Source organism: Denticeps clupeoides, unplaced genomic scaffold, assembly GCF_900700375.1.
Source record: "Denticeps clupeoides unplaced genomic scaffold, fDenClu1.1, whole genome shotgun sequence".
Taxonomy (NCBI): Eukaryota; Metazoa; Chordata; class Actinopteri; order Clupeiformes; family Denticipitidae; genus Denticeps; species Denticeps clupeoides.
Window position 1 is genome coordinate 437,153 of NW_021630015.1, and position 23,702 is coordinate 460,854.

A 23,702-nucleotide genomic window follows, 5' to 3' on the forward strand; every position below is an offset into this window, starting at 1 on the left:
CAGAACAAAAGAACACAGAACCAGGTCCAGAAGAAACCTGCAAACACTCTCACAGCTGAGGAACCAGCAGTGGCAGCCTGTTGGGGAACCCTACTTCTGTCCCCCTGATTTTAATAGAGAAGCAGGTTTTCTGACCTTCTGTTCTGTGCGGGTGAGCTGCAGGTCATGAACTGGTAGAACCTCAAACTCACTAAACAGACCATTAATGAGGAGAAGAAGGATTATTTTTTGAAGGATGGACAATTTAATGGTGAAGGTATCAACCTTCTGCATGTTCTACGTGAACCTCAGTAGAACAGCTGGTGAGTTAACAGTTGGTGGACAGGAGAACGGGAGGAGGATGATGGACCAACATTTGAAGATCAGAAGTTAGGAACGCTGAGGACCGCATGGCGTGTGAGAACCAAGTAGGAACCGGCTTTATGCACTTTTTCCCATTGCACTGGTTCCCAAATTTGGATGCACTGCCGCGCTTTCCCACAGGAAAGAACCTGGTGCCGGTGAGCAAAAAATATTTCAACATGGACTGCTGAAGAAATGAAAAGCTCTTTTTAGATATATGACCGTCCACAAGACGTCCACCATGTAAAGAACCAACTCAGAACGGCCTCTTATCTCACAATCAACCACGACCTCCAATCAACATCGTCAAAAATGAACCTGACGCTTTAATTCCAGTCCACGTGACCACGCCCACTACCAACACCCACATGCAGGTTATCAGGCGCTTTAATTCCAGTCAACGTGACCACGCCCACTACCAACATGCAGGTTATCAGGCGCTTTAATTCCAGTCAACGTGACCACGCCCACTACCAACACCAACATGCAGGTTATCAGGCGCTTTAATTCCAGTCAACGTGACCACGCCCACTACCAACACCAACATGCAGGTTACCAGGCGCTTTAATTCCAGTCCACGTGACCACGCCCACTACCAACACCAACATGCAGGTTATCAGGCGCTTTAATTCCAGTCAACGTGACCACGCCCACTACCAACATGCAGGTTATCAGGCGCTTTAATTCCAGTCAACGTGACCACGCCCACTACCAACACCAACATGCAGGTTATCAGGCGCTTTAATTCCAGTCAACGTGACCACGCCCACTACCAACACCAACATGCAGGTTATCAGGCGCTTTAATTCCAGTCAACGTGACCACGCCCACTACCAACACCAACATGCAGGTTATCAGGCGCTTTAATTCCAGTCAACGTGACCACGCCCACTACCAACACCAACATGCAGGTTATCAGGCGCTTTAATTCCAGTCAACGTGACCACGCCCACTACCGACACGCAGGTTATCAGGCGCTTTAATTCCAGTCAACGTGACCACGCCCACTACCAACACCCACACGCAGGTTATCAGGCGCTTTAATTCCAGTCAACGTGACCACGCCCACTACCAACACCAACATGCAGGTTATCAGGCGCTTTAATTCCAGTCAACGTGACCACGCCCACTACCGACATGCAGGTTATCAGGCGCTTTAATTCCAGTCAACATGACCACACCCACTACCAACACCAACATGCAGGTTATCAGGCGCTTTAATTCCTAGTGAAGGTGACCACGCCCACTACCGACATGCGTTCTGATGAATGTGTCCCAGGTTCTACATTGAATACAGCGGCAGGGAAACTGGACCCTTCATATTAACTGGCACGGAGGAGACAGGACAGCAGATGCAGCTTGAGCTTGTTTACTCTGGGTGACACCACACGGAGAATGAGGCTGGCGAGGTATATTAATCTGGAAGAATCTTTTTACTGTTAGAATTTAAATGAGAAATAAAAATTCAAGGCTCACATTTTAACTGTGACCCATGATCCAAAATTCCCTGGTTGTCCAAATTTCGAAATGCAGCAGAAATTCTTGACCAGCCCACATCCCGGCGTGGAACTGATACAACAGCAACTCTCAGAATGTGACCCCTGACCCCTGTTCTGGCTGAACATTGTCCACACAACACGTTGACCCCACAACTGAAGCAATTTCCCTCCAATTTGAGGTGAGTACGGTTTAACAAAACGAGGCGCGTCCCGGGTCTGCCGTGATGGACACTCGATTTAAATTTGATGAAAAGAAAAACGTCACCACAGGACGTCTGGAGAATAAAACGTTACTTGTTCAGAGAATATCACAAAAACACACTAATCACCGAACTACACAAACACGTCTACTAATCAGCACACATACTAATCATCAGAACCCCCCCCCCCACACACACACACACACAGGACTGGACCGAGATCGGCATGCGGTGGTGATGGAGGTGGGCTGGAGGGCCTCGTCTTCTGCACTCATTAACTCATAATTGTGGAATTTCTGGATTGTTCTGCATCTGAATCCTTCATGTGAAGAAACTGGGTCGACCTCAGATCCCCCCTCTCGTAGCAGGCTGTCCCCATGGCAACGTGTCCGTTATCTGCAGGGAGGAGCCACGGTTTCTTGCTCCTTCGTCACCTCCAGAGCTCCACCTGTCCCAGGTGTGTGTGAGTGTGTGTGTACTGCAGCAGTCTCCTCAGAGGCCAACTAAAAAGATCTCCACTGATGACCTGGATCTACTTCCTCTTCACCCATCTACCTGAACTCCTCCAGACCACTCTTCTCCTCCATGGAACATCTCCTGGCAATCCTGACCTACACACAAGGGCAGCAGAACGTAGCATCATGGGAGGAGCTGCGGAACTTTAATAAACCTCCATTCATCACGCCTGTGGATGCAGGCCAGGTGGACTCGGATGGAAGGTCTCCCAGGCTGACATCGTCATGGCGACGAGATGAAGTGTGTGTTCTGAGGCTCAGGGCGGATTAGGGCAGCTCGAGGACGACGAGGCAACACTTACTTCCACCTGTCTGCTCAGATGGAAGAAGGGGCTGCTGAAGGGGGGAGGGGTCTCTAACTAACCCCGCCCCCCTGCAGAAATGAACCCGGGTCTGTCGCTGCAATATGAATCAAACAGACACAAAATGACTTATTTCGGCGGGGAGGTGGGCAAAGCCCACCAGTTACCATGGAGACAAACGATGCCGAGTGGCACGCAAATGATTTAATAATGTGCACCAATTTACAAGGAAATGAGTTCCTGAAAGACAATTAACTTTGTTCCTAAATGTTGCCGAGGGAATAACGGGTGGAGGAGAGGCAGGGCTGAGGGTCTCCGAGGAACCTGGTGCGTTAAACTCCATCCATCAGGAATATTTACAGCGGTTCCTCGCAGCCGCTCACTGCTTCTGTTCCTCATTCCATCTGTGCATCCATCAGAACCCAGCGGCTCCTCTGCTGGGACGTTCTGACAGGTGGGGATTTACCGGCGTCCAGCAGCACCTCCCTCAGGACGGTGGAGGAGATTTTACAGAACCAATGAAACCCGGAACTCAACCCTTGTTCTGTGTGTATATGAATGTGTGTGTGTGTGTGTTTGTGAGAAGTGGGAATTCTGCAGAACTGGCCCGCCCTGAGGGATCTGTCCAGACGATCAGAGCTGGACGTTCGAGGGCCTGGCTGGCTGGAGCAGCCCTGTCTCCTCCCATCACCGCTGCCCACTCTGCGCACGGACCTTGGGAGGCAGCCGGGCGCCGGGGCTTCTGGGACACGAGCCCGTTTACACAGGGGCTGATGGGAAAAGACAGGGTGGACTTATTACAGCCAGCCAGCATTCAGCACCTCTCCTGGAGGAGTTTACTGGTGGCCCGCAGTGACCTAACGACAACGCCATGACACTTCCATCACCACAGCAACCGGGTCTCAGGACACACCTCACAAATACACCATCAGCACAGCGGTGATGGTTCCTCGTATAAACCGGCCTTCATTTAGCTTTCAGTCGAGTCATTGCGTCCAGCTGTCTTTTTAGTCTTTATTAGTTTTAGTCACATCCAGACTCTAGTCAAGTTTAGTCAACTAAAATTCTGAGCTTTTTGGTCTAATTTTAGTCAGTGAAAATGATATTTTAATCTCTTTTCAATATAGTACAGGCACGAGTAGAACAGACAAAAGCAACATGTTCTTTTATTCAAACCCATTTTTAGTTATCTTATTATTATATTATTTAGGGCTTTTTTTAGGTGCCGCTTCCTTGCATCGCAGTAAATTTCACTCTAGTGTGTCACTTCTAGATTTACTCACAAGAAACTGAATTGCTTTGTCTTAGAATTTTTTTTTATTAAATTAAACTAATTGCAAATTTAAAATATTTTACAAAAAATATGAACTTGAGCTTCATGACACAGTGACAGTGAAGTGATTGTCATTGTGAAACACTGCAGCACAGCACACGGTGACACGGTGAAACGTGTCCTCTGCATTAACAATCACCCTTCTGATTACGGGGCCACTTCTTTAACCACTAGGCCACCACATCCCCGATTTATGTCTTGTCTTGTCTTCATTACTTCAGAAAGGTTCGCTAACGAAGATATTTCATCATAAATTTAGTTGATGAAAACAACACCAGTTCCTCAACATTTCCTGCATTTACCAGACGCCTTTACAGGGACAGTCCCCCTGGAGACACTCAGGGTTAAGTGTCTTGATCAGGGACACGATGGTAGTAAGTTTGTGGGGTTTGTGGTCTTCTTCTTTATAGGTGAATGTAAAACCTGCAAGGCTACTACCCGCCCCAGGACACAGACATGTCCCACTTGACCCCAGGAGTCGTCACATACAAGAGGCTGATGTGAGAAAAGGAAAATATATTAAAAAATTCAGCTGGTGGTGGAGCTGCAGCGTCCCCCGTGGAGGTTCTCAGGGTCCCGCTGTTCTAGTTACGCCCATGTCAGCGGATCGTCTCGTCAGAATATTCATGATGCCTCGTAACGTGTCAGGAGGTGTCATCTGCACCTCCACTCTGAAATGTTTTGACACATGGCGTCCCACTCGGGTATCAGATACGTCACCAACATTCTCTCCTGAACGGGAGAATCTCAGAACATCGTTTGATGACAGCGAGAATTCTCACCTCCAGCGGCGGTTTGTCTTGTTTCTGCTTTTCAAGATGCTGAGTCCACAAACTCCTGGCTGTGGAACTGGGATGAAGTCTTGATGTGAGGGTCCCACTGAGAACACTTTCCCCAATGAAACATGTGTGAGGGGAGGAGCTATTAAAGACAAGGGTGGTGCAGGCATCTGATTGGCTGGATTCTAATTAGGATGGTCAGGAGGTCAGACGGGGCGTGGATTATCACTGGGAACCATGGGGAGTATTGAAGGAGTTGTGTGTGTGTATGTGAGTAAAGATGGGAGTGTATGTTTATGGCTGGTATTTGTTCATCATGTGTATGTGTGTATGTGCATATGTTGTGTGTGTGTGTATCTGTTCATTGTGTGCATTTGTTTTGTGTGTGTGTGTGTGTGTGTGCATATGTTGTGTGTGTATCTGTTCATTGTGTGTAAGTGTTGTGTGTGTGCATATGTTGTATGTGTTGTGCGTGTATCTGTTCATTGTGTGCATATGTTGTGTGTGTGTGTATCTGTTCATTGTGTGCATTTGTTTTGTGTGTGTGTGCATATGTTGTATGTGTTGTGTGTGTATCTGTTCATTGTGTGTAAGTGTTGTGTGTGTGTGTGTGCATATGTTGTATGTGTTGTGTGTGTATCTGTTCATTGTGTGTAAGTGTTGTGTGTGTGTGTGTGCATATGTTGTATGTGTTGTGTGTGTATCTGTTCATTGTGTGTAAGTGTTGTGTGTGTGTGTGTGCATATGTTGTATGTGTTGTGCGTGTATCTGTTCATTGTGTGCATATGTTGTGTGTGTATGTGTGTGTGCATATGTTGTATGTGTTGTGCGTGTATCTGTTCATTGTGTGTAAGTGTTGTGTGTGTGTGTGTGCATATGTTGTATGTGTTGTGTGTGTATCTGTTCATTGTGTGTAAGTGTTGTGTGTGTGTGCATATGTTGTATGTGTTGTGCGTGTATCTGTTCATTGTGTGCATATGTTGTGTGTGTATGTGTGTGTGCATATGTTGTATGTGTTGTGCGTGTATCTGTTCATTGTGTGTAAGTGTTGTGTGTGTGTGTGTGTGTGTGTTGCGCCTGTGTGACTCTGTTATCTGTCGGCCCCAGGCAGGCCCCCCTTGGAGATGCAGCCCAGAGCCGGAGCTCAGACCCGAGCAGAGCTGGCCAGCGCCGGGTTCTCTAGAGAACCGGACCAGAAAGTGTCCAGTTCCACCAGCAGCATGACGAGATTTTACAGCCCGAACCAACCCGACCCGACCAGACGAAGAACTAAAACCACAGCAGCCAGTCTGTTCAAACTCACTAACCCCAACACAACAATACCACACACACACACACACACACACACACACGATAAACATACATACACACACACATACACACACATACACACACACACCCACACGATAAACATACACACCACACATACACACACACACACACATACACACACACACCCACACGATAAACATACACACACATACACACACACACACACACCCACACGATAAACATACACACACACACATACACACACACACGATAAACATACATACACACACACATACACACACATACACACACACACCCACACGATAAACATACACACCACACATACACACACCCACACACACACATACACACACACACCACACATACACACACACACCCACATGATAAACATACACACACATACACACACATACACACACACACCCACACGATAAACATACACACCACACATATACACACAACACACACACATACACACACACACATACACACACACACCCACACGATAAACATACACACACATACACACACATACACACACACACACCCACACGATAAACATACACACACACACACACACACACACACACACGATAAACATACATACACACACACACACACACACATACACACACACCCACACGATAAACATACACACACACACACACATACACACACACACGATAAACATACATACACACACACATACACACACACGATAAATATACACACATACACACACATACACACACACACGATAAACATACATACACACACACATACGATAAATATACACACATACACACACACACACACATACACACACACACGATAAACATACATACACACACACATACACACACATACACACACACACACCCACACGATAAACATACACACACACACACACACACACACGATAAACATACACACACACACATACACACACACACACACACACACACGATAAACATACATACATACACACACACATACACCACACACACCCACACACACACACGATAAACATACACACACACACACACCACATACACACACACACACACGATAAACATACATACACACACACATACACACACACATGCACACACCCCGGCGGCCACTAGTTCCCCACACACCATCAGAACGCGTCAGTTTATTGATATATCCGTGTCCCCGAGCGCTCCGGGGGGCTGGGCTGTTGGTGGCAGTGGCCACGCCTCCCCTGGCACAGTGCAGCGTGGCACCCGCCGACTCCCACTTCCACAAACCGCTGCGGCACAGACTGGGCTTCCAAACATTCACCGGGAGGAAATATCGGCCCGCTAAATCTGGCCCTCGAGCTGTCAATCATCCAGGAGGAGGAGCTAATGGACCAGGGGAGGAGAGACACTCAGAGACGGGGAGATGTTTATTACAGATCATCAGAAAGCTGGAATGAATGCACCTGATAACCTGCATGTAGGTGTTGGTAGTGGGCGTGGTTAAATAGTCCAGAATGAGGAAGTGAGAGCTGTCAATCAAGATTACAGGTTCCTCCCCTTTTTTAAATGTCATCTTCTGGGTGTTAGAATTAAATAAGTACTTATTCCCTCCTATAGATGACCAGATTTCTTTCTGTAAGTCCTGAGGACTGTCCTGTTAGTGAACAGGACAGACGTCCTGTGCAGATATAACAGCAGCGAGTGTCTCTGGTGTCGGGCGGAGCCGCGCCCATCACTGTGCCTCTGGGCGTCTGAACCCACATCTGCTTACACAATGACTTGTTACCAACACACGCAGAAGCTGAGGGCTGTTTCATTTAATAATTCATATTAATTACAGCACTTGGTTGTTAAACGGCTGCTTTTAAACACCTGAAATCACGAACGAGTTTAAAACGTCAGGTCCTTATCCAGAGCGACTTACAGTCAGCAGTTACAGGGACAGTCCCCCCCCGGAGACACTCAGGGTTAAGTGTCCTGCTCAGGGACACGATGGTAGTAAGTGGGGTTTGAACCTGGGTAGAGTGTGAGGCTACTACACCCCTCCTGTCGTTCTGGACACACGCCTTCGAGTCACTTCTTGTTCCTTCGATGTCCCCTCTTGTCTTTCCAGATAGTTTATAATAAATTCGTCTCATTTCGAGACGTCCTGCCCCTTGCGCTTCATTCCCCTTCGTACCGCCAATGAGAACATAATCCAGTTTTTTTTGTTGGCCCAATCTGATTGGTCAGTAAAGTGCAACTTTTATATCACTTTTATCATAATTTAATTCTAACATTCCGCCACTTTTTAATGTAAAACAATTTACACATTTTCATACGTGTGACACCTTCAAATGTTCCACCAGCAAAATCTTTTTAACCGATCTGCAAATTTCATCTGTTCACACAAGCGTTTTTTGCACATTATTGTCAAACGGGAGCTTCTGCGAAGATGATCTTCACACATTCAGATGTGTTCCTGCAAATAGATTTCAGCTCTCCACGAGTGACGAGTTAGACCCTCCTGATCCCAGAGATCTTCAGCCGCAGAACCGAGTTCCGTAACTCTGTTCTGTGCCTTTAGAACAGCGACCTCGCTAACCTGGAGAACGAGGGGCTGCTGCATACATCTACTGCTTTTCACTGGACACGGGACACTCCACTGGAGGACATGACCTCTTCATGCTTGTTTATTACCAAGATCCTGCTGATCCTACGCAGCAGCAGCAGCTGGTCCCAGGTTCGAACCCCACTTCCTACCAGGAGTGTCTCCAGGGGGACTGTCCCTGTCAGGCGCTCTGGATAAGGACGTCTGGTAAATACTGCAAATGTGACGGCAGAGGTATTTTTATGAAGACCCAACGTCACGGTGATGATATTAGAACATTTCAGAGTTCCACCTTGGACTACTGGAAGCCTCTGTAGGATCAGGTTCTGCACCCTGGGAACGGCACCCGATATCCATACACTGCACCCGTTCTGATGAAACGACTGGGTGTGAGTTCACACCACAACACCACAGCGGCGCTGAGACAACGTTCCCTCAGCGCCATCACAACCGTCCCTGGGGGTCCAGAAAAAAAGTTCTCACGCTCCAGCCCCCCGAGGTTCAATGTCACTTTTATCACAACCCCGACAAAAGAGCAAACACACACACACACACACACACACACACTGGTAACGGTATTGTGTGGTACTGCAAGTCATGTGGGTGGAGTTTAGGATTAAACCCATGGAACCGTCAGCGTGGCTGTTTTCACACGTCGAGACAAGCATGACCAAGATGAACCATTCATTTACCTACCGGCCCCATTTCCATGGCAACAGAGCTTCCAGCTCCTGGACACACACGTGCACGGCCCGCAAATCCGGCCTCTCCCAGAGAGGGACGTGCCAGGATGAAACGAGGCGGAGTCGGGGTGGAATTCATATTTAAAGACTCCCTTTATTACATCTTTAATGGCCTTTCTGCGGGTATCCCTCCACCGCTGGCTTCCCGGACTTTTTTATTCACGTCCCGTCGCGCCGGGACTTCTGAGCCGTTTTCATCTTTCCCGACTGAAGTTTTATTGCGTGCCGTCGTCTCGGTGGAGGACTGCAGCCGGAATATTGGACCTGATTGGGACCTTTATCTGGACCGGACCAGTTCCCTTTCATGAAGAGCATCCTGCTGATCAGCACCGGCCATCGTCTGTTCATCCAATTAAAGCGACTTTCCGAGATGCCAGTGTGGTCCATGGCTCAGAACGTCCGGCCAGGAACTCTAATGACCTGTCCCCGTCCACATTCATCACGCCGCTGCTACTCTCCCTTCTACTTAATGAATTATCCAGACTTCACTCATTCCCCAAATTCCTAAATGATTGGGGAGGCCGTGTTGGGAAAGGCTGAGGAAGCAGCTCATGTTCCTCCTCCTCCTCCTGCATGGTTCTCCGCTGAGAAAAGAAACTATTGTTCTACTCTGACTTTCCAGGATTTAAATAATCCTTTTCTCTCCCTCGTATGAAGATTCCCTGGAAGTGGGTCAGCTGACCGAAAAACTCCGCAATTAACGCTCATTATGCCGCGAGTCGAGGAAACTCCCGCAGGAGACTCCGGAGAACCTTCAGCAATGTCTCGTATCTAAATTCGGATCAAAATGATGAAATGTGTGATTGTCACTTGTGATGCACAGCAGCACAGCACATGGTGCACACATGTGATCCACCTTGGCGGATCGGGATTCGAACCGGCAACCTTCTGATTAACTGCTAGGCCACCACTGCCCCATCTATGGATGATCACCAAAACTCATCAAGCACGCTTTGTAGTACAATCTCAACACGAAAGACTAAACCCCGTCGGGAGAAGGTCAAGCGTGGACGTCTGGGGTCGGGACGAACCAGGTGTGTCAGACAGAGACTCACTTGAGGGTGAACTGCTCCACGGTGGAGTTGGGCACCAGGAAGAGGTAGATGCGGAGGATCTCGCCGGGCTTCAGGGGTCTCTCCGGCAGCCGCAGGAACAGGTTCTTGTCCAGCTGCTTGTCCACGACCAGCAGCTCCTGGCTGGGCTGGTGCAGGCTGATGCTCCCGATGCGAAGCAGGGGCTGCTGGGAGATGGGCTCGGCCCTGGAGCCGGCGCCGCCGCGGCGGGTGAGGCCGTCCCCGCACTCCCCGCTGCTGTCGGGCTCGTGCAGGGTGTAGTAGAGCTCCGCCTGCAGCGTCTCGCCGCTGATGTCCAGGCTGTCGGAGGACGAGCCCTTCCGGCGGCCCTGCGGCGCCACGTTGGCGTTGAACCAGGTGGCCGGGAGCTCCAGCTGGGCCGCGCACTGCGCCAGGTTCCCCTGCATGCGGCAGGACGTCTTGATCTCCCGGACGTCCCGGAAGGCATGCAGCCGCACACATGGCAGCCGGTCCTGCGTCTTAAAGTCGTCCCAGTCCCGCCCGGCGATGTAGAACAGCACCTGGACCACCGGGTTACTGGCGAACACTCTGGACTGTACGATGAAGGCCCGAACCTTCCAGTTTACCGTCAGCCTGCCGGGGACGTCCAGAGGGCTGGAAGGCTGCAGGAGCTCTTTGGACAGCACCTGGTCCCGGGCGAAGGGTCCCAGGGAGACGTTGACGGCGGGCAGGTCCTTGGTTTGGAAGACGACGAAGCTCTCGGACCTCTGCAGCGGGTTGCCGCCCTGCCGGGGGGACGCCGGGCCGCGGGTCTCCTGCAGGAAGAACGCCAGCTGGGCGTTGGACAGCTTGAAGCTGGCAGGGAGGTAGACGTCCGGCGGGGCGGGGACGGCGCCCGCGGCGGCGAGGACACTGAGGCGGGCGTCGGCGCTGCTGCTGGGCGAGACTGTCCCTGCGGCTGAGGGAGAAGAGGGGAGGAGAGAGAGGAGCGTTATTATCTCCACGTTCACCAGCACATTTTTACACTCGGACGCAGTGACCTGTGGGGACGTCCACCGCCACGTCTCACACAAAGACGCCATTGATCTCCCACTAACAGCTTCCCCAGATGAAGTGCCGGCTACGTTCCCCGGGAATCAATACCTCCACACGCCTGACCTGATCTCCTAAAGAGCCGGCGAACTCCTCGCCTCACACGCAAACCCCACGCGCTCTTACTCATGAAGAGGAGGAGCCGCTTCAGCAGAACAATCCCCCATAATTCCCCAGCGGCTGGCATGGAGTCCTGAGTGAGCTGTGACTCCCAGGGAGGACCTGGTCAGAGCCGGCAGGAGACGCAGGAGATGAATCCACAGAGACGAGCAGCAGAAGGTTCCGCAGCTGCAGGTGAAAAGTTCACGCCGAGCTAAATAAAATGTTTTGTGAGGCTGACGGAGACGGACTGGCAGGCAGCCCCCTTCCTGGAGATTAGACTCCTCCTCACAGCTCCGTCCGAGACAAAGCCTGACACCGCCCACCTCGCCACACCTAACCCCACACTGTAATCAGCACCTCACTCAGCCCCCGTCCCGAGCAGAGAGGGGCCTTGCACGCACACACACACACACACGTACACACACACACACACACGTACACACACACACACACACACACACACACACGTACACACAGACACATACTGAGTGTTTATCTGCTCCCCTTGGACATGTTGAGGCAGGCATAGTGTGTGTGTGTGTGTGTGTGTGTGTGTGTGTGGTGGGGGAGGGATGCATTACTCGAGTGCCTTCAGGCTCGCAGTGGAAGGAAGAGTGAAAGAGAGGGGGGATTAGCGGATGATCATTGACGAATTAGCTTCTCTCTTCTGCTTCCTTCTCCTCAGCCCCCTGAGATAAGTCTGAATGTGGGGCGGAGCCTGAACATTCCAGCTGCCCCCCGTCTCTCACCTAACAGGGATTCCTGAGGCTGAAACACAGACACAGCAAACAATGGATCCAGCACCACCCTAATCGTCCTCAAACATCAATCTCTGCTCCACCCGCTACTGTATTACAACAGTCACTGTGCCACCTGTTACTGTATTACTCTCATAACATTCTTCACTGCACACCTGCTACTGTATTATACTAAATACATCACTACTCCACCCGCTACTGTATTACAACAGTCACTGTGCCACCTGTTACTGTATTACTCTCATAACATTCTTCACTGCACACCTGCTACTGTATTATACTAAATACATCACTACTCCACCCGCTACTGTATTACAACAGTCACTGTGCCACCTGTTACTGTATTACACTCATAACATTCTTCACTGCACACCTGCTACTGTATTATACTAAATACATCACTACTCCACCCGCTACTGTATTACAACAGTCACTGTGCCACCTGTTACTGTATTACACTCATAACATTCTTCACTGCACACCTGCTACTGTATTATACTAAATACATCACTACTCCACCCGCTACTGTATTACAACAGTCACTGTGCCACCTGTTACTGTATTACTCTCATAACATTCTTCACTGCACACCTGCTACTGTATTATACTAAATACATCACTACTCCACCCGCTACTGTATTACAACAGTCACTGTGCCACCTGTTACTGTATTACTCTCATAACATTCTTCACTGCACACCTGCTACTGTATTATACTAAATACATCACTACTCCACCCGCTACTGTATTACAACAGTCACTGTGCCACCTGTTACTGTATTACACTCATAACATTCTTCACTGCACACCTGCTACTGTATTACACTCATAACACCAATCACTGCTCCACCTGCTAATGGACTACACCTATAACATCAATCACTGCTCCACCCACTACTGTATTACAACAGTCACTGTGCCACACGTTACTGTATTACACTCATAACATTCTTCACTACACACCTGCTACTGTATTATACTAAATACATCACTGCACCACCCGCTACTGTATTACAACAGTCACTGTGCCACACGTTACTGTATTACACTCATAACATTCTTCACTGCACACCTGCTACTGTATTATACTAAATACATCACTGCACCACCCGCTACTGTATTACAACAGTCACTGTGCCACACGTTACTGTATTACACTCATAACATTCTTCACTGCACACCTGCTACTGTATTATACTAAATACATCACTGCACCACCCGCTACTGTATTACAACAGTCACTGTGCCACCCGTTATTGTATAACACTCATAACATTCTTCACGGCACACCTGCTACTGTATTATACTAAATACATCACTGCACCACCCGCTACTGTATTACAACAGTCACTGTGCCACCTGTTACTGTATTACACTCATAACATTCTTCACTGCACACCTGCTACTGTATTACACTCATAACACCAATCACTGCTCCACCTGCTAATGGACTACACCTATAACATCAATCACTGCTCCACCCACTACTGTATTACAACAGTCACTGTGCCACCCGTTACCGTATAACACTCATAACATTCTTCACGGCACACCTGCTACTGTATTATACTAAATACATCACTGCTCTACCCGCAACTGTTCTCAACTCATTACATCAATCACTGCACCACTCGCTTATGTATTACACTCATAACATCAATCACTGCTCAACCCGCTAATGTACTACACCTATTACATCCATCACTGCACCACTCGCTACTGGATTACACAAAAACATCCATCACTGCTCCACCTGCAAACATACTACACTCATAACATGAATCACTGCACCACTCGCTACTGTTCTAAACTCATTACATAGATCACTGCTCCACCCTCTAGTGTATTACAACAATCCCTGTGCCACACATTACCTTATTACACTCATACCATTAATCACTGCTCCACCCGCAAACATACTACATTCATAACATTAATCACTGCACTACACGTTACTGTATTACACTCATAACATCAATCACTGCTCAACCTGCTAATGTACTACACCTATAACATCAATCACTGCACCACTCACTACTGTATAACAATCATAACATCAATCACTGCTCAACCTGCTAATGTACTACACCTATAACATCAATCACTGCACCACTCACTACTGTATTACAATCATAATATCAATCACAGCTCAACTTGCTAATGTACTACACCTATAACATCAATCACTGCACTATTCGCTATTGTATTACACTCATAACATCAATCACTGCTCCACCTGCAAACATACTACATTCATAACATCAATCACTGCACCACTCGCTACTGTATTTCACTCATAACATCAATCACTGCTCCACCCGCAAGCATACTACATTCATAACATGAATCACTGCACCACTCGCTACTGTATTACATTCAGCAGTAGGGGTGTCGTGGTGCCCACTGCTCACCAAGGGTGATGGTTAAATACACATTTCACTGTATCACCATGTGCTGTGTATCACAATGACAATCACTTCACTTTCAAAATGAATTCTTTTTTTTTTTTGCTTTTTCATCATTGTGTGTGACCTGTAAAGAATGAGGCATACCAGATGCCAAAACATTTGTCTTGACAACCTCTATGAGACAACATCACATTCATATTTGTGCATTTAACCATCTGGCTGCAAAGTCAGGACAAGAGTAATAAACATGTTCCAGATATTTCTTTTGGGAATTAATGAGGCGACCCATATGTCAAACCATGCGGAAGGGCCTTCGAACTGGCATGAAAGTGGGGGCTGTGTGGTTCACTGTATAAGTGCAATCCATGGGATTTTCCAACTTTTCCGACAACCGTTATATAATCGCAAAGAAGGCGTGAACGATGCTGCATCAATGCAGTGCAGAACATTTTATCGATTTTATCATAATGTCACGGGTGGGCTGGACATGGCGATGATGGAGGACGCATTCACACGATTTCACAGGACAGGGGTTTAATACAAACTACACGAGACAAGGGAACATTAACACACACAAAGACCCGACGGCGAACAGACACGAACAGGATAGCTTTATACAACTATATAAATACACACCAGGTGAACACGATCAGGGAACTTTACACGAGACCAACATGAAACTCCGGTCTGGACTGCTTTATATTTTCTCCAATGAGCAGAAAAGCGGTCTGTGTTCAGTCACTTGACTCCACGGACGTCGGAACCGTTGGCTTCAGGTTATATCGGGTTCAGACAAAGAGAATCTCACACCGCCGCGTCAGGACCGGGGCAGACGACTAACTCCGCCCACAGCATAGTGACGTTCTACCATTTACATTTACAGCATTTACCAGACACCCTTTTCCAGAGAGACTTACAATAAGTAGTTACAGGGACAGTCCCCCCCTGGAGCAACTTTGGCTTTAGTGTCTTGCTCAGGGACATGATGGTAGTAAGTGGGGTTTGAACCTGGGTCTTCTGGTTCATAGGCGAGTGTGTTACACACTAGGCTACTACCACCCTATATACTACCAGTATATACGACTGTTACAAGACGTATGGGATGCATCGATAATCGTAATCAAATCGAATCATGAGGACAGTGGAGGGTCACACCTCTACCCGACAGGTGTGTCTCACCTCCCACTTGTTCTCACAGCTACCTGCATTGGGCCCAAACTACAACCACTGCACCATCCCCACCGCCCCGAGCTTCGGGATTTACGCACAGTTCGAGAATAAAATGAACAGGAGAGTGAATCCGATAGTTCAGCAGTGAGACGGGGATTCAGCTGCATTTGTTGTGAAGCTGCACAAAGTCAGTTTTCCAGAGTTTATTTCCATTGCACTCGTGATCTGAGGGCGTTTATGAATTCATAAAAACACAAACTATTATCAAACGGCGCTGCGGCCTGCAGGAGACCTCCTGATGGCACCGAGTTGAACACCGACTCAGCCAGCGGGTTCAGGGTCTGAGTGGTGAACTGAGGCTGTGATTAGCATGAGAAACAGGGGCCTCCTGGCCCACAGCTCCCAGCCCGCTGCACAAAGAGAGCGGGCCGTTCCACATCTACACCAGACATACCCCCGTACACACCCCTCTACACCACAAGGATCTCTCATTACACCTAAAATAGAACACTGTGATGTACCCTAAATATTCATGTTCTTGCATTAGTTAACCTGATTACACGAGGTTGCTAATAATACAGTACATATAGTGTGTGGTGATTCACATTTCGGATCCAGGCGAGTACTGGGGATATCTGGTGGTGTTTTTCTGCGGTGGGACGCGGCTGCAGCTGCAGCAGCGGAATATCGACCCGGCGCGGCAGCAGGAAATCCAGCCCTTCCCGCGCGCGGCTGCATGGAGACATATAACATTAACATTAAATATGCATCGGCAGTCTGGCTCTCCGACGGCATCGGTCCATTACGGCGCTCCGCGTCGGCGTCCAAACAAAGACTTGAGCGGTAAACACGCCGAGCCCCCGTCTCACGGGAGGAGCTTCCTCACCGAACATCAGCAGAAGGGAAGGAACGTGCCTGAAGATGACAGGCTGGACTTCTGTCATTCGGGGTCAGGAAGGGACGATGTAGATCATGACAATGAAGTAAAAGTGCGGAAGACAGCAAATGATGTCGGCCGATTAGACCTTAATTCCAGAACCACTGATCAAATTAATAAAGCCGCAAGTCCCAGGAATTATAACGAATAATAACGAATTATGACAAGACCCCGGATCTGAGCCGACACTCCCATCAGCTGACCTCTCATCAACGGCTACAGATGCATTGCACTGACATGCAAACATATGCATTTGTGTGTGTGTCAGTGTGTGTGTGTGTGTGTGAAACAACATTTTTCTTCAGCCCGTACATAACCGGACTGCATATCCCACAATGCAGAAGCTGAAGACGTCTTCCTGCACAGAGTATTTATCTTCCTGTGTGACACTACACCCACCCATACGGTATCTGCACACACACACACACACACACACACACACACACACACACACACACACACACACACACACACACACACAGGGATTGATTTCACTTTGAACAGGGTTTAATGAGCGCAGGAACAGAGAGCACTATGGACAGGGCGCGTCCCATGGGAATGCTAATGAGTCCATTGACTGAGAAGGTGTCTGCTTACGCTGATGAATGTTCTGCAGTGAAGCCGATCGCTTTCACCTCCTGAGAGGAGGGGAGTCTCCGATAGTCCAGTGTCCCAGGCTAATCCAGAGCAACACTAACGCGTCCCACGTTGTCCCACCATCACGAGATGTAGGCCACGATGCAACAACACTTCACGCCACTTCAGATTCTGTGATTTCCACTGAACTCTGTTCTCATTCACCACTAAATAAAAGGACTTGCAGCACGTTCTATGTTTATCCAGTAAATAAACACGATGCAATGCGGCACCGATATATTAATATTGTGCAGAAAATCGTACAAAACAGCAGCGCATCGATATTTTGCTCATGTTCCCCCAGGCAGGCTGCAGAACAAGTGAGTTGGACAGAAAGCAGGAGGCCTTTGTCTCAGAAAATACTGAGACAAAACTCACACTCGAGTTCTTTTTTCTCCCCTCGGTTCTCATGGTGACGGGCCCTTAACCTCGCAGCCTGATCACCATAACATCCGTCTCCACAGGAGAACAAAAGCCAAGAACCAACATCTAGGTGGAGTTTTCAAGGAGCATTTTACATTCCAGCGACTTACAGTCAGTAGTTACAGGGACAGTCCCCCCCTGGAGACACTCAGGGTTAAGTGTCCTGCTCAGGGACACGATGGTAGTAAGTGGGGTTTGATCCTGTCTTCTGGTTTTTAGTAGACTGTGTTACACCACCGGGCTACTACCACAGATCAACATTTTAATGCTGATCTGTAATGACTGTTCCACTCTTGACTTCGATCTGGTTGGTTCTGTAGACGGAGACGGAGGTTCTGCGTGTCTGTAGACCTCCTCATGATGAGATGGGATCACACCTCCATCTTGCTCCGGGCGTCGGGCGGCTCAGATGAAAAATGAGACGCGAGGATCCAGCCGAAAGAATGAATGACGTTCCGGAGCCGCGTCCAGTGAACAGCAGCAGCATCAGATGATACCCGGAACCCGACCACGACGCCCAATTCTGTTATCTGATATCCATGTTCTGTGTTCAAGTTGTTGGAGATGGCCTGCGGTACGAAACCAGAACTTTCATACGTATTCACAACCTCCGTCTGCCGGAGAACCCTGATCTTCTCCACCATCGGCCTCCATCGAGAGCTGTTCCCCAGCTGTTCCCCATCCACGCCCGGGTCCGTAGAGGAGCGTAAATTCCTCTGGAGAAAGGCTGGGCTCCTGGAAACACTCGACGTCTCGTTTTATGGCGGGTTGAACCTCGGGGGTTCCTCTGAGTCCTTCTGTTCCTCACACTTCACAAAGAGAGCACTTGAAAGCAGCCGTCTGCTGCTGTTCCGAGCCGCTGTTCCAAGGAAACTGCTGGTTCTTTCCACCACCTGGTGCTCAGGGATCTTTAACCCGGCACCGGTTCTGATGAAGACCTCCACACCTTCATCACGTTTACACCAAGCTTCCTGGAGCTACACTAACCAGCCATAGGACATGTGCACGAGCCCTTTAGAACCTACACCACGTCCAGAAGTGGTCAGTTCCAGACAGCGGAACCTGACAAACATCCACTGTACACCAGCAGCGGAACTACAGGTCTCGAATAAACCAAACATGATCTTCATAACCGCATACCATCATCAGGACTGGACACAGGCCACGCCCATTACAGCTCTTACGCTAGGTTTTAATTACAGCATTCATAAACAGTAATAAAGGTCCATATGTCACATGATACAGACTGGGTGGTGGTGGCCTAGCGGGTAACACACTCGCATGTGAACCAGAAGACCCAGGTTCAAATCCCACTTACTACCATCGTGTCCCTGAGCAGGACACTTAACCCTGAGTGTCTCCAGGGGGGGACTGTCCCTGTAACTACTGATTGTAAGTCGCTCTGGATAAGGACGCCTGGTAAATACTGTAAATGTAAAATACAGACAATTCTGATGATCATCAGGTCATGATCTGAGAACGTCCAGGACCAGAGCTAATGAGACTCAGAAACCAGCGTCAGCGCTGCGTCAGCTGCTGACAGAACAGGCCGGGGGTGATGGTTCTGCGTCTCATCCCTGATACCCCAGGTGCCTCCGGTGTGGAGCGTAATGCGATTGGCCGTGCAGGCGCAGCAGAGCTTCTAATCCGTGGTGGAGGTTCTGCAGCATCAGATCACTGGGAGTCTGATAAGATCCCCTCAACACAGAACATACTGGCACAGATTATCGCCCGGAATCCGGGTTATTCCTGCGGAACCTAGAACCCGGGTCGTCCGTTTTGTATTATTGACAGAACGTTCCCCTGCTGCCCGCGACGGAACAGAACGTGCGCCCAGCGATGGGGTCTCGGTGCAGGAGTTCTGACACGTACTGAAGCGTGAGAACCGCAACTCCAGGTGGACTTCCTGTTTCCACGCCGCAAATGGGCCGGATAAAAGGAACGTATTCCGAGTTTCTTGATCTTTCTTCGGAGAACCCACAGATAAAAGGAAACAAGCGGCGGGATTAAAAATTGACGAAACTCTTACCGGAGCAGCATATGTTTTATTGATTGTCGGAGAGAACAATGGACGGCGGGTTTTTACGGGCCGGTTTAGCCGGTTTAGCGCGCCACACGGGACCTAATGGAGCGCACCGCGGCCCCCACTTAGACCAAGCGTGTCAGGGGGGAGCGAGGAACTGTGGGTGGTGTGAACGTCAGATGCCCTGAGGAGGTTTGGACTTGAATGTCCACAGCAGCTGCGGAGGCAGGGGAACCGCGCGGAACCCAGTGGTGGGTCTCCTGTCTTCAGACGGCACAGAGCAGCACCTACAGGACATCTCACACATGATTTACATTTCCAACATTTACCAGACGTCCTTTTCCAGAGCGACTTACAATCAGTAGTTACAGGGACAGTCCCCCCCCTGGAGCAATTTAGGGTTAAGTGTCTTGCTCAGGGACACAATGGTAGTAAGTGGGATTCGAACCTGGATCTTCTGGTCCATTGGCAAGTGTCTAACCCACTAGGCCACTACCACCCACATGATCAACTCTTCATAATAGTCCTGAAATCATCTTGTTTTTGGAGAAACCATGGAACTGGCTGTGGGGCCACGGAACCCGAGGCTCATTGATGCCCTGTGGTGTGATCGAACAGAAGATCCCTGTGCCTGGGACACGTCAGACCTGACTGGTGGAACAATGGGGAGCTTCTAACGTCATGTTCTGAGGGTGAAATTGCTGGTGAAGTGTCCTGGTGAAATTAGACACCACACACACGTGGGCCAGCAGCAGACCAAGCTCCGAGACGCCACTTTCCTCGCCACTCCTGGTCCAGTGACGCCAGATAAACGCCGCTTGGCGCTTTGTCAGGAGGATTTGGTGCTTGATGTGGAACGGTCCATCACAGCCGCTCTCTGTCATGGTGATAAGAGGTGTGAATGGGAGATTAGCAGGAGGAACGGTGACAGCTACACCTCCACTCTGGCCTTTGGAGCTCTGCAGAAAGAGAGGCTAAAGCCGAGGAAATCACATCAGCTGTCAACTGCTGCAAATCCCCAAGTGTGAGCACGAAACCAGGTGCCGTCACGAGGCCTCGTGAAGATTAAATCATCATCATCATCATCATCATCATCATCATCAGTAGCACGGAAAAGATCTTCAAACAAGGTTCTCCGATTCTGGAATCTCTAGCATTCACTTCATCTTCACGTCACATACATGCAGCAACTACTGTAGCGTGACGAGCATCGTGTTGGTGCAGAAACAGAGTTTCAGTGTCAGAACTGTAGTTCTCTACTGGGATTTGGTTCTGATTCTGCACTACATTTCTTTACGGTGAACTGGATCAGCATCTGTACTGTTGTCCTTTACTGTGAGCTTGTACTGTAGCTCTTTACTGGGATTTGGTATGATATCTGTACTGTAGATCTTTACTGTGATTTGGATCAGTATCTGTACTTTATTTACTGTAATTCTGTGCTGTGGTTTAGTTCAGTAGAAGTGAACTTGGTTAAGTATCTTATTGGTGTTTCTTTACTGTTATTTGGTAGTGTGATCGTACTGCAGCTTTTCACTGTGGTTTGGTAATGTATTTGTACTGTAACTCTTTACTGTGATTTGGTATTGTGATTGTACTGTAGATCTTTCCTGCGATTATGTATTGTGACTGTACTGTAACTCTGTACTGTGATTTGGTTCCATATCTGTACTGTAATAATTTACTGTGATTTAGTACTGTTACTGTTCTGTAGTTCTGTACTCTGGTACCGTATCTGTATGCCAGTTTTTACTGTGATCTGGAAATGTTACTGTACTGCAGTTTTTTTTTTTACTGTGGTTGGTACCGTATCTGTACACCAGTTTTTACTGTGATTTGGAAATGTTACTGTACTGTAGTTCTGTACTCTGATTGGTACTGTATCTGTACTCCAGTTTTTACTGTGATTTGGAAATGTTACTGTACTGTAGTTTTTTTTTTACTGTGGTTGGTACCGTATCTGTAAGCCAGTTTTTACTGTGATTTGGAAATGGTACTGTACTGTAGTTCTGTACTCTGATTGGTACCATATCTGTACACCAGTTTTTACTGTGATTTGGAAATGTTACTGTACTGCAGTTTTTTTTTTACTGTGATTGGTACCGTATCTGTACACCAGTTTTTACTGTGATTTGGAAATGTTACTGTACTGCAGTTGTTTTTACTGTGATTGGTACCGTATCTGTACGCCAGTTTTTACTGTGATTTGGAAATGTTACTGTACTGCAGTTGTTTTTACTGTGATTGGTACCGTATCTGTACGCCAGTTTTTACTGTGATTTGGAAATGTTACTGTACTGCAGTTTTTTTTTTTACTGTGGTTGGTACCGTATCTGTACACCAGTTTTTACTGTGATTTGGAAATGTTACTGTACTGCAGTTGTTTTTACTGTGATTGGTACCGTATCTGTACGCCAGTTTTTACTGTGATTTGGAAATGTTACTGTACTGCAGTTGTTTTTACTGTGATTGGTACCGTATCTGTACGCCAGTTTTTACTGTGATTTGGAAATGTTACTGTACTGCAGTTTTTTTTTTTACTGTGGTTGGTACCGTATCTGTACACCAGTTTTTACTGTGATTTGGAAATGTTACTGTACTGCAGTTGTTTTTACTGTGATTGGTACCGTATCTGTACGCCAGTTTTTACTGTGATTTGGAAATGTTACTGTACTGCAGTTGTTTTTACTGTGATTGGTACCGTATCTGTACGCCAGTTTTTACTGTGATTTGGAAATGTTACTGTACTGCAGTTTTTTTTTTTACTGTGGTTGGTACCGTATCTGTACACCAGTTTTTACTGTGATTTGGAAATGTTACTGTACTGCAGTTGTTTTTACTGTGATTGGTACCGTATCTGTACGCCAGTTTTTACTGTGATTTGGAAATGTTACTGTACTGCAGTTGTTTTTACTGTGATTGGTACCGTATCTGTACGCCAGTTTTTACTGTGATTTGGAAATGTTACTGTACTGCAGTTTTTTTACTGTGGTTTTTACTGTGGTTTGGTTTTTTTACTGTGGTTTGGTACTACACTGCCATCTCTTGACTGTCATTTCTTTATGCTGTAATCTATCTTTACAATATAGTGCTCAAAACCACCTGGTGGACTGTCATAATTACATATTATTAATTTTTTATCACTTGTCTCACCTATGTAAATTAAAACCATGTACAATTCCACCCACAGTACATTACATTAATAAAATGAATATTGAATAATAAAGAGGATATTTCTGTGATCTGAGCAGATAAACACGTGCAGGCTTCAGTAACTGAACGTTTTTACTGTATTCCGGTACGCAGCAATCCTTAATTACAGCCCAATAAAGGGAAATTAAAAGCTAACCCCATCAGAATGAGGAGGGCTGCATTTCACTAACGGCTTCCTAATGGACACACTGAGGCTCTTCCAGTTAAAGAGTCTCAGCAGCAACGTTGGACAGAAAAGAAAAAGTATAAATAAAACATTAGTATTCAAATGAGCACCGACGTAAAGCTCCAGTTATACAACAAGGCCAGCGCTGATGGAGGAAGCT

At 47.8% G+C, this 23,702-nt stretch overlaps 1 protein-coding gene across 1 annotated transcript in view; it reads right to left on the minus strand.

Moving 5' to 3' along the window:
- The window catches only part of tmem132e (transmembrane protein 132E), a 102,371-nt gene that overhangs the window by 15,865 nt on the left and 62,804 nt on the right, over window positions 1-23,702 (minus strand). The window contains 1 exon segment of the mRNA XM_028967711.1: window positions 10,636-11,572. Coding sequence (XP_028823544.1) covers window positions 10,636-11,572 — 937 coding nt within the window.